At 34.6% G+C, this 12567-nt stretch overlaps 1 protein-coding gene and 1 non-coding gene across 2 annotated transcripts; both read right to left on the bottom strand.

Annotated features, from left to right (window-relative positions):
* Positions 1-3927: 3927 nt before the first annotated feature.
* LOC126594975 (cytochrome b5-like) lies at positions 3928-5830 on the bottom strand. Its single transcript, XM_050261268.1, has 3 exons — positions 5607-5830; positions 4567-4633; positions 3928-4424 (listed from the first exon to the last, which is right to left on the bottom strand). The coding sequence occupies exons 1-3, from the start codon at positions 5691-5693 to the stop codon at positions 4174-4176; spliced, it is 405 nt and encodes a 134-aa protein (XP_050117225.1). The 5' UTR covers positions 5694-5830; the 3' UTR covers positions 3928-4173.
* Positions 5831-8192: 2362 nt separating this feature from the next.
* Positions 8193-8264, bottom strand: TRNAD-GUC (transfer RNA aspartic acid (anticodon GUC)). Its single transcript has one exon. It is a non-coding gene; the product is annotated as a tRNA-Asp (tRNA).
* Positions 8265-12567: the final 4303 nt, after the last annotated feature.

Raw genomic sequence — 12567 nt, 5'->3', positions numbered from 1 at the left:
CGGAGAGAGTGACTTAGCATACAAAATTTTGAGCACGTTAAACTACTTGAGTTGAATGCCCTTTTCAATATTGGGTGCTGAAATTAAATTCTTGTGTGGTACATAAATTTCAATAGAGTTGTAACTAGAGTAGCTCTCTCTTACACCATGTGAGACCAGTGCGAAGTAGTTGAGCACCAAAACTTAAATAATTTCATACCTTTGTAAGAGTGATCATATCAATCGTCTGGTTAGAATTCTTATCAAAACTCACTGTACATTAAGAATAGTTATAAGAATTGAAAACCTTATTTTCTAAGATTAAAATTGCGGAATGGAACTAAAATAAATAAATAAATAAAAGTAAGAAACCACTTGATTAAGTTTATAAGGTAAACAGGGTAATGTCCTAGTTGTAAACGTAACTACAAAAGAGAAAAGGGAGTTGTGTTTTGCGACTTTTGCCCACAATGCCCTCCAGTCCACATTCTCAAGCATCTTAAATAACAATTTGGACGTTCCATGTCGCCGGTTCCCTGGTACATCGTTGGATTTGTGGATGTCGAATCCAATAGGTCCTGGGATCGAAACTGGCAGAGAAAATGGACTTGTTTAGTTTGGACTAGGAGGATCCTCGCCAAATGTACCATGAACGGATGTGATTATATCCATAAAGAGTTCCCTTAGTATTTCTCTAGTATATGAGGTATTCTAAAATACCTTTGTTTTGCTTTTTTTTTTCTTCCAACCCTGCGCTCAAATTTAAGCAATTTGAAACTCTTTAATTTTGGGAAACACACGTCAATAATGTGCGACATTATAGTTTTGGCTATAAATATTTTGAAGGGCTTTGTATTCTAGTTGTAGGACAAAAGTCGGAAGTGTATACTTTTGTTTTAGTTATGCTCCATAATAGTTTTTTAGCAGCATGTTTTTTAAGATCCAATTTTAGTTTTTGAAATTCACGTTTGAATATTGTACTATCTTATGATGTTACGAGTAATATTTTCCAATAAAAAGAAAATCTTTGGGTGGTTGGAAACGCACACATAGATAAACTTTCTGCAAATCTTTAATCAATAGCAATAAAGGTCTAATATATATAAATGCTTATGTGCATATTAAATGGTAAAACGAAAAACAGTTTTTTAGCAAAACGTTAACGAACGTGACCTAAGCTTCTTAAAATTCAAGTAGGTCGTTATGGATTTTCTCCAGCTATAAGTTTTTGTTGCGTTCATATTTAACTTCAATCAAAATAAAAACTTTCATCAACAAGGGACATTCAACATGCAATAAAGCACATTTTAGTAATTTTTCTTCATAGTTAATAAAATACAAGATGTGTATAATTACTACTTGGGTTATATGCCTTCGTATATTCGAGTACAAGATTTCGAGTGCATGTGAAACCGCTTGAGTTACATGCTTTTTTCAATATCTGGTGCTGATTTCTGAGTAGAGTAGTAGCTCTAACACTTTGTGAAACCAGTATAGTTGTTGAGACCAAAACATAAATAATCTCATGCTTTTGTGAGAGTGATCATATCAACCGCGTGGTTAGAAGACAATTTAATCTTTTATCACAAAATAAAATCATGGACAGTAATGTAATTTCACATAAACTAAATTTGACTTTTTTCATGTGTGATTCTAGTATATCTCTAATATTAAATAAATAAATTCTTACGTTCTCTCTCTTTCCCTCTCTCCTTCCCAATTTAACAAATGGGTAATGCTTGGGGAGTGTTGCTATCAATTTTTTGGAGGGCTTCTATGGCTATCAATGTTTTGAAGGGTTTTGTATTCTAGTTATAGGACAAAACATGATAGTGTATTTTTTATTTATTTTTTGTTTAGTTAAACCCCGTGATACTATTTTCAAGGAGCATGTCTTTTAAGATTTTATATATATATATATATATATATATATATTTGGAAAGTTGGAAACGCACACATAGACAGAATTTTTGCAAATCTTTAAACAATATCACTAAATGCCTAATATATATATATATATATATATATATATATATATATATATATATATATATATATATATATATGGTGGCAAAGTGACGGTGGTGGTGGGATAGCGATGGTGGAGAAGAAGGCGCATATGGTGGTGGTCATGGTGAGATGGCAATGAAGATGATGGTGGTGGGAGGTGATAGTGTCAAAGATGGTGGCAATGGTGGTGAGATGGTGGAGAATGTTGTGGTGGTCATTGTGGCAATAGTGATAGTAGTGGCGACATACATGATTTTATTTTTTAATTAAACTCTAATTTTGTTTTATAATGTATCTTTATTTTCCATTATTTCAAAAATTGATCTTGAAAAATAAGGGAAACGCCAATTTGATGTTCAACAAAACTCAGGTTAAATATTGTTTTATGAATTTATTTTTAGAAAACAGTTTGCCGAACACATTTTTCACTCGTTATTGTATATGCAAAACGAAAAACAATTTTGCAAAACGTTCACGAACATAACCTAAGCTTCTTAAAATTCAAGTAGGTTGTTACGGATTTTCTCCAACTACAAAACTTCGTTATGTGTACATTCTAGGCTTCGCTTTTATTGTATTTAAAACAAGGTCAATGATTATTTAGTATTACGGTTTAGTGGTATTAGTTTTTCACTTGAAAGTGAGATGTTTCATGTCCAAATCTCGCAGATGAAGAGTTTGATTCTAGTTCATTTGCAAGTGGCCATCTACCACAGTGGTGGAGATGAGTGTTGCCCTTACATCACGGTGTGGGTTCGAACCCTGTCGGCTTCCTAATCTAGCACTTAGTCTAACAAAAAAAAAAAAGATACCAATTCATTTACTTATTCTTTAATGTAAATATATCATTATATTAAAAGAAAATGTTTAGTGTGCTAGTTGTACATGTAACTGAACCAGACGAGCAAAGAGAGTTCGGCTTTGCTAACAATGCCCACCCAAGCCCTCAGAAATTCAATCCACATTCTCAAAAGTCTGGATAAATAAATTCACATTTGAGAGCTTTATCCCCAGTACCCATGTACGTTGTGGGGTTTGAGCGATTTACGAATCCAATAGGTCATGGGTTCGAACCCGGCGGAAGTTGTTGTTGTTTGTTTGTTTGTGTATTGCTGTGCTTTGAGAATATAAGGTATTCTATAATACCTTCGTTTTGCTTTTTAAACTTCAGGACGTGTAGAACTCAGATTGTTGAAGTTCGATGTTATTTAGGCTCTACAATTTAATTTCCTTTTTTTTTTTTTTTTTTTTTTTTTAAAAGCAAAGATCTTTTCCCTTAAAGCTTCTGTTTAAATTTTTAGTTGAATCACATTTTAGTGTATTTGAACTTCAAGCAAAATATGTATCACTTAAGTATTATTGTCTTGTCATCGTCTTATTGTATAGTACAATCTAAATTATTCCTATTTACTTATAAGTTGTAAACAAGGTTATTTAGGCTCTACAATTTAATTTCCTTTTTTTTTTTTTTTTTTTTTTTTTATAAAAGCAAAGATCTTTTCCCTTAAAGCTTCTGTTTAAATTTTTAGTTGAATCACATTTTAGTGTATTTGAACTTCAAGCAAAATATGTATCACTTAAGTATTATTGTCTTGTCATCGTCTTATTGTATAGTACAATCTAAATTATTCCTATTTACTTATAAGTTGTAAACAAGGTTTTAAGTTTAAATGACGTGAGTGATAAGTTCAAAACTAATTTATTCCTCACACTTTGTTGTAAAAAATATAATTGTATCAAAAAACCAAAAAAATAACCTCGATCAAATGTACGTGTATTATTCTACAATATACTTTAGTTGGCAACTTTGCTAAATGGTTTAGTGTTTTCAACTTCAATCAAGTACGTACATGTTATCGACAACTTTGCTAAAAATATAGCGCCTAGTTTTAACTTCAATCAAAGTAAAAGCTCTTACCACTAAAAGGACACTAAACATTCAATAAAGCACATTTTAGTGTAATTTTCCATCTTTCAACAATGGAGACTCACAAACACAGAAGCCATGGATTTCCCCTAACTTCAATGACATACAATCTCCATATAGTTTGTAACAATAATATAATCATGAAAATCTAGATAAAAATGGGGCAGTTCTCTCAGTTGCTGTTTTCTCCTAATCATTCAAAATTGTGAAGAACTCTCCCTTTAAGTCGTATACCAAGGGCAAATTGTATCCGATGGTTACTTCTTGCGCAAGTGCAAGACCGCGACAACCACGGAGATGCCAACAACAGCCGCAGGAACAGCCCAGTATCGCTTTGTCAAGTCCACGAGCTTCTTTGGATAATCGGTTGGCTGATTCTTGGAGAAAATCTCGAGCTCTGGAATATCCAAGGAGGTGGTGTCAAGCTCTCCAATGCAGAAGGCTTCCATTTCCTCCCTCGCAGTTTTGCTGTGCCCGGCATCTTCAAAATCTTCGGTGGCATCTCTTCCTAATGAAATCGAATCTCATAAATTCAGATCACGACACATCTACATTGTTGTTTGAGATGATTATCTGAACTGAAGCAAAATCTTGATTGCACAGTCTAATAAGTTGAGTAAGTTATGGAGATTGGAAGCTTATAAATGTACCAGTTGCATCCAGGAGTACATCGTCTCCCCCAGGGTGGTCGTCCAAATATGTTGACACATCGTACACCTGGGATTAACCAATGCACTATGATCAGACCATAGAGTTTGATGTCAAATTATAGTTCTCCAAATCAAAATAAAACAGAGAAACCGAACCAGCAATGCAAACTACATTTGAAATTCGTTATGACATACACAATCAATTCGATCTCATAAAATCAGATTTCAAATTCGTAAATCAAGACAATAATTTGGATGACAAAGAGCTTCCAACAGTCATGGGATTCCTCATTCTGCACACTGAAATTTTTTTTTTTCGATAATTAAGAGAGGAAGGATGCCGAGATTACTGACCAAATTTGCAGATAAAACTCAGACGAATATTAGTTCATAAATGCCACAACAACAGTAAGGCTGCAAGCAACACGAATACAGCAAGACGTGCACTTAAACCAGCAACCAGTTGAAATGATAGAAAAGAAAATTGATTACGCCAATTCTCGAGTACCAAAGCCGGTAATAATTTTAACAGAATACAACACGCCTCACGAATCGCGATCAAATTCCATAAGGACTATTCATATGTAATTTAAACAAGATTATGAATAGCAAGGCCACACACACATAAAGATTACTCCCGACGACAATTCAACCAAATCGTATTATCTATAGGTCAAAATTTATGATTGGAAAGGAGGAAACTTGACCTAGAAACTGAGAAACGCAGAGGAATTACAGCAGTAAATAGTAAACAAAATGAAAATAGAATATGGGTTTTGCAGGTAGTAATCCAAAGTCTCATTCTTTGACTTTTTCATGACCTAAAGATTAAGGACACATTGAATCCTCCTGAACACAAACAACCCTAAAAGTTAGAATATTCAAAGTGATCCTTTTGCATCAATCCCAGGATGCAGTGCAAAGATTAGCTACCAGGGGCAACATACAGATCTGAAAATACAAATACCCGAAAGGAAAAACTCATGGCATCTTCGTTTTTGGGTTGAATTGAATATTTGAATTCATGGGGAAACAATTACCTTGCCATCGATGACGACCCAGCAGTTGTCTTTGGTGTTGTGCTGCGAGGCTTCTTGCATTGTGTACAGCTTCGTCAACGTCGGCATCGTCGCGGGTGATTTTGGTCAAACCAACTTCAGAGATTCTCGTTGCTGGTCTTTCTTCAACCTTCGGCTCCTTGGATTGGATACCCCAACTACGGAACTACCAGATATAATCTCTCCCTCTCCGTTGGTTGAATCTCTCCTTCCGTTGGGCTTTAAATGCTATGAGGGCCCAATGATTGATTGCCACGTAGGTAAAAAGAGCGAAAGCAGTATGACTTTGCGTTGCGTGTAAAGGAGGTTGTTGTTACTTTCTTACCATTTCGGCTTAAGCCCAAACCCTTTATGCAACAACCAAAGAAACCCCCACACTTATCGTCTATTTATATCATCTCTACTAATTAATAAAATACTCATTGTCAACCAAAACTTTATGAAATTACTAGTTTAACATTCTAATTAAAACAAAATAATATGAATAAGAAATACGGGGCATAAATGTAATTTCACACAACTAAATTTTGCTGTTTTTTTCAAAGCCTAACCTACATGTAATCCTAACATATCTCTATTTAAAAAAAAAAAAAAAATCTCACACGCTTTGTGTGTGCCCATATGCTAGTCTTTCTAATAAATAAAAGCCACAAACACAAGTGCATCCCATTTTTATTAAAGATATGGTACAAATAGATGGTAAGAATAACATTTTTGTTGTTTATTTTGCTTACTTTAATGCATCTGATCATAACTTTTTATGGGAAAATAATGGTACAAATACATGGTAAAAATAACATTTTTGTTGTTTATTTTGCTTACTTTAATGTATATGATCGTAATTATTTTATGGGTAATGCCGAGGAGAGCAAATTTTTAAAAGGAAAACTAATGAAAAGGGCTTGAAAACTTTGAGTTTTAATGATAAGGACAAAATAAAGGGTAAAGTGAATAGTACCAGGATTGACTTTTTAGTGTAAAAATGTGGTTTTTCGTTAAAGTGAACAGTACCGGGAGCTTTTCGTTAAAGTTCCCATTTTTAAACTCATTCTCCTTATTCCTTACCATACAACATTCTTGTTTAGTCGTTTGCACTCCAACTGGATACACGTCGAGGCTAAATGGCTCACGAATCAAGAGCAACTATCAGATTTTTCATTGGGATATTCTTATAGTGCAAGCAATTGGATATCTGGTTCATTTTCGTATAACCATTTTTTGTTCCAACATGTGTCTTTCATCTTCATTGTAGCAAAATTTTGTTTTATTGACTAATCATTATTTATAATTGAACAGAAGCAAGGCTCTCAACATTCCCAATTAATGGGTTTTGTTTGAGATTAAGATTATCAAGAATCCCAATTAATCATGCTGAGCTTGTTTCGCATATCTTGTGGATGAAGCAATCTCTTGTCTCTATTTACAGTTGTATGTTTTTAGTCTCCCTGGTGACAATATCACAACATCGAGCCTTGTGCGTGTCAACTAGGCAAATTCAGAGTTCGTGACATCACTTAATTGCTTTTAGCTCCTTTTGTGACTTTCCAGCTACAAGGCTGTCAAGGCACGCCCATTTTCTGAGAGCTCGTCATTCGAATTTCTAAGCCAATTGAGTACAAGTTCGCCATAACCTACCGCGCGCGGACGGATCACTAAGCAAAATGTGTCTTCGATAAGGAATTATCCCGAAAGATCATGCTGACCGGCCTTTTGCATCACGTTGTCCATTTAGCAGTAGATCTTATCCCTCAGTTCGGTTAAGGGTACGTGGTTTGTTGTCCAAGAACCAACAACTCTTGGATCTTCATCCGTTTTCACACGTTATGGTAAACCTCAATCGAAAGAACAACTTCTGGACAGTGCACAGGCATGCAATAATCCTGAATGTATTGGATGACATTTTTACCTTCACAGTTGAACTTGCTGAAACTTTCCGAAAGGACGTAACACATGATCTGCATGGGTATTCGAATTAGTATTTTCAGCTTCCTCTGGGGTTTGCAGGGAAGGTGAATAAGAAAGGAAAATGTGTTCACACGTTTATCTTCATTTGCAGACAAGTTGCTGGCTACCGCGGTAGATTTACAATCTCAAGAACTTGTAAAAAGCCCTGCGTCTTCATGAACTGCATCATCCTTCCTAAGATGATTGGAGGCGCCAACAGAATCTAGGGCAAACTATCATTGGCTGAAAGTCACTCTCTCCTTGATGAGCAGGAAATGGTACATAGCATTACTTTCGGATATTTAAACATGTCATTTTCTTCATTGCCAAACTGAATGACTTATTTACAAGTCCACCTCTCCTACTTCTCTTCCCTGTGATTCGTCGTATTTCCAAGATTGAACATGCCTATGCCTCTGGCGAATGATTATCTACGTCTGTTCCAGAGGCCCCGATACAGAAACTCAAAGGTAACGAACTCCTTTCTGTTGTTCCATCAACAAAAAATAAATCAATTTGTGACGGGAACAAAAACGAGAGAGGCTTTTGAGATTGAAGAAATTATAATTACCAGTGGGTAAGAGAAGGCGGGATCACAAAAATTGGGGGGAAATGAAAAAAAAGCGCCGTTGCCAGGGATCGAACCCGGGTCACCCGCGTGACAGGCGGGAATACTTACCACTATACTACAACGACCTTGTTGAAATATTTTAACAGATTTTTGTACAAGAATTAAAGATCAATAGTTTATACAAGAATTAAAAAGCAATAGTAAGAAACAAGTTCAAAAGATCCAAATCCTACAATTAATTTCAAAACTAATAAATAAATAAAAATTGATGGAAATCTTAATCAACGATGCAAAAACAAACCAAATACGAACTCCAGATCCAGTAATAAATCAGTAACTTTTAACACTCTTAACCACTTGCTTTTCTCAATGAACTCAAAATTGTGCCTCTCTGGCCAAAAAATCTTAGTTTTGTTAACACCAAATTAAGATAGCCACTAGCACCATAATACATTCATATTTATCTCTACTTATAAGTGAGATGTTTCAAATTCGACTTGCTTAGATACGAGTTTGAGTACCCTACATACTCTACCCCATAGAGTAGGAAATCATTGAAAAAAAACACCCAAATTGGGATCAAAATGAGACATTGTCATCCAATTGACCAGCTTTAAAAATTTGGAGTTTTTCTCTCTGCTTTTTTATTTTATTTTTAAATATTATTATTAAGGGGGAGAATTAAAAACTATTACAATAATTTAGAAGATTGAAGAGTTTCGAATCCGGGACACATGAAGAGTTTTTCTCTTTTGTTTGTTACTGTTGTTTGATGAGGTTGTTGGTTTAGTCTCATTATTTCCTATGTCTTTTTTAAGGTATCTCCTATGTTTTCTTTAATTAATGTTGCGTTGTATCTTGTTTTCTCGTAAAGATTTATTTGTGTAGAGTCATAAACTATATATTCTGAAATTTACTCTGAAATCCGTTACCATAGCTTAATTCTCACCATAGTTCCTGCGTTTCCTAGAGGTAAACGGGCCACGAAATGAAGACAAAGATTAGAAATGGTCCAAATGGACATGGTAGGAAGGTGTTCCTCCCCATATAGTACTATTTTTTAATTAATAAAAAGAGATGGAAAGAGAGAAAACAGAAGGCAGATTGTCCTTGGATCAAGTAATTGCCGGTCGTCGCCGTACTGTAATTGTCGATTGCCATTGTGCCAGCTTATAGGAAATTGTCGACCGCTACTTTCTTTGTGCTCTTCTTGGTTTGGATAACCATTGATCGCTCATGCTTAATCTAGGATGGATGTCAAGTGTGTAACTGAAAGTATTGCTTAGTTTCGATAAACATTGGTTTTAATGTTTGACCTGGACTAGTGTGGACAATGTAATCCTTCTTATCATCACTGGCAAGTTGTTGGGGCATCCTTGGCATATATCACGGTTTAGGGTTTAAAATATAGGGCACACTCACTAACATGTAAACTTGTCAATCATATAAAACTCCACACCCAAATTGTACTCTCTAAATAAAAGGCATGGGGAACGCGGATTAAAGATTTCCGAAACCCTAGTTTTTTTTTCTTACTCAAATCGAAAACCCTAGTATGGGCAATCCTGTAGCTACAACTCTATCGGTTAATAAAATCCTAAAAAAACTTGTAAATTGTTAGAGAATGGAGTAATAATTATAGGGAAATGATAAACACACATTTTGTTTAGTTTCTTAATTACATGTCACTTAGTAGTATTTATTTTTACTTGTAAGTGAGAGTTCTTATGTTCGATTATCGTCAAATGCGAATTTGAATCATATTATCTACACTAAGAGGGTGGGGGAGTGGGCTAAGCCTCATAATAAGTTAGCAATAATGTGATTGCTTTTGATTTATTCAATCCAATCAACAGTTAAAAATAAAGAAGAGTGTAAGAAAAACTAAAAATGATGTATGAAAATCATTTTTCTAATTATAAGTGCATATAAATGAATTAACCTAACAGCTAGGAAGGATGAGAGAGAAAGCACCCTAATGGTTAGGAAAGTGTACAATGAACACATCTAGGTAGCTAGAGCCTAAAAAGATATGGTACTGAGATGGGTCTAATCTTAATTTCCCGATAGAGATAGAAAGTGGAGATGAACATGCATCCAATGATTGTGTCCAAATATGAAAAGGAAGGGAACCACAAATCCGATTGGAACAAGATCGTTCATACTCATGAGTCATGATTTGAATAAGAGATTCTCATCTCATGACATATTGTCAATCGTCTATTAAATAGATGAAGTACTTTTGAACACACGACAAATATTTATTTGACAATTACAATATCAAAACTAAGTCTTAGTTGCACGGGAGAATCTCACAACCAAAGCCGGAAGGGTCCGGTGTGGTAATAAGTGGGGGAACTGGTAACTTTGCTAAGGTTCAAAGAAGACATGGGAATCTCGTGGGGCGTCCAATCCACATACAAAACGTATCATGGAGAAGCAGAAAGATGCAGAAGAGAGAGGGCTGCAGAGGCAGGCATGAAATTTACCAGGCATGCAAAAAATTGAAAGGAAAAGGAGACCTTGGGAAAATAGTTGTATACACGAGCAAAGAAAGGTGGAGATTCAAGTGTAAAAATGGCTTTATTTCCTGTTTGGGAAAGTGAGGGAATCGTCCCATCACAAAAAAAGACGCAAATATAAATATAAACAACTTATGTCCTGGCAAGCCATTTGCCTTTTGCTATCTCCTAAATTCAATATATTCACACTGTGGGCTGGTGAGTGAGGAAAGTGACATGTGATTTTAGCACTGGTCTCTTTCAGGTTTCCAACTTTGGCATTGCACCCACAAAAGAAGGAAGGGATGACAGGACCTCTTCTCTTCACTACTACAGTACTACTAAGCTATGCTATGTTTATTACCTTTTCAATTTTTTCATTGATTCAGTTCGTTCACTTTCATTCACTTCTAACTTTTCTTTTATTCTACTCATTAAACTTCGAACTGCCTGGTTACTGGTTGGCTCCAAATTCCGATTCATATTTACTACAAGCTAGATAGGCCGTTGTTGCACACCAAATTTATTTACCGTACAATGTGAAATGTATCACCTTAGTATCTTACTTGTTACTTACTAGAAGTACATGAAGTCAAAAAAGGGTCCATATTTTTTTTTTTTAGTACATCGATAATTTTACACTAAGAGGAATAAGAGTTTGGCTAAGTCATACAATGACAGCTTAATTTGGTATCAAAGTCACCATCCACGAGATTCGAACCTAAGACCTTTCACTTTCAAGTGAAAATGAATACCACCAGACCATAGTACTAAGTAGTAAAATGGTCCATATTTGAATAAATATATACAACACAAACGAAACCACTTTCTCAGCTGATCTTATCTTTAACATGATGTGAAACTCATGAGATTATGGGAGAATGGAGAGATCAATCCTATGATTGTGTTCTTATGTACTTCGAACTTTTTTTTTCTTTTATTTTTTTTTTTGTGAGCAGGAAATTCCTTTAACTACATACAACAACAACCAACTCCCATCTATCAAGGAGGGTTGGTTTATAACTGTTGTATCCAGTTCCAAACGTAGTGGGTAGTATTTGCTGTCAGGCACGTTCAAATATGTCCTCAATTATAGGATGTTGTTTTACACGTATAACAACTCTAATTAGTTTTGTATTATTTTTTTTAAAACGATATTATCTACATGCAATAATGTGGTTCAAATTCGTCTTTGACGAGAATCGAATCTAAGACCTCTCACTTACAAGTGAAGAGGAATACCATTATACAATAATACTAAATGGCAATTTGTTTTGTATTTTAAAACATAATATTTTCCTTTATCCTTTTTCGTTAAGTCCAATTAGGATTCTAACAAAATACACTGGTATGGAGTGTAAAATGAAATTTCTAGTGTGTGTTAGGATACGGGAACACACATCTTTGACATCCATTTTGTGGACCCACTCCCTAATGTGTTTTTCAATTTGAACTGTCTATATTTTAGTATATCATTAATAGATCATCACTTAAAAAAATTAGATAAATTCAAAATCATTATTACATTTATTTGTACTGAAGAAAATGGACGAATACGGTTATACAAAAAAAACACTAAATTTAATCCAACGGTTATATAGTTTCGGATTTGGTGAATTTTTATAGACATGATATTTGAGGTAAGACATAAAAGATAAACGGTTGGATAATTAAAATACATTACGGAGTGACCCCCCATAAAAAAGTGTGTGAAAATATATGACAAAAACGTGTGGACCCGAATCTTAACCCTCTATATATATTATGTTTAATCTTCATCAACTAGTTATCACTCTCTTATCGGAAAGAATTATCTATCCCCCTTGTGAAATTTTTTTCTGTTTGTTGAAAAATGTCCAATTTCATTTGAATTCCTACTAAGGCTACTATAAACCCCAAATTGAAAAAGCAAACTTCCCGTCAAGAT

This window comes from Malus sylvestris, chromosome 13, assembly GCF_916048215.2.
Source record: "Malus sylvestris chromosome 13, drMalSylv7.2, whole genome shotgun sequence".
NCBI classification, from domain to species: Eukaryota; Viridiplantae; Streptophyta; class Magnoliopsida; order Rosales; family Rosaceae; genus Malus; species Malus sylvestris.
This window is presented reverse-complemented; position numbering and strand designations above follow the sequence as displayed.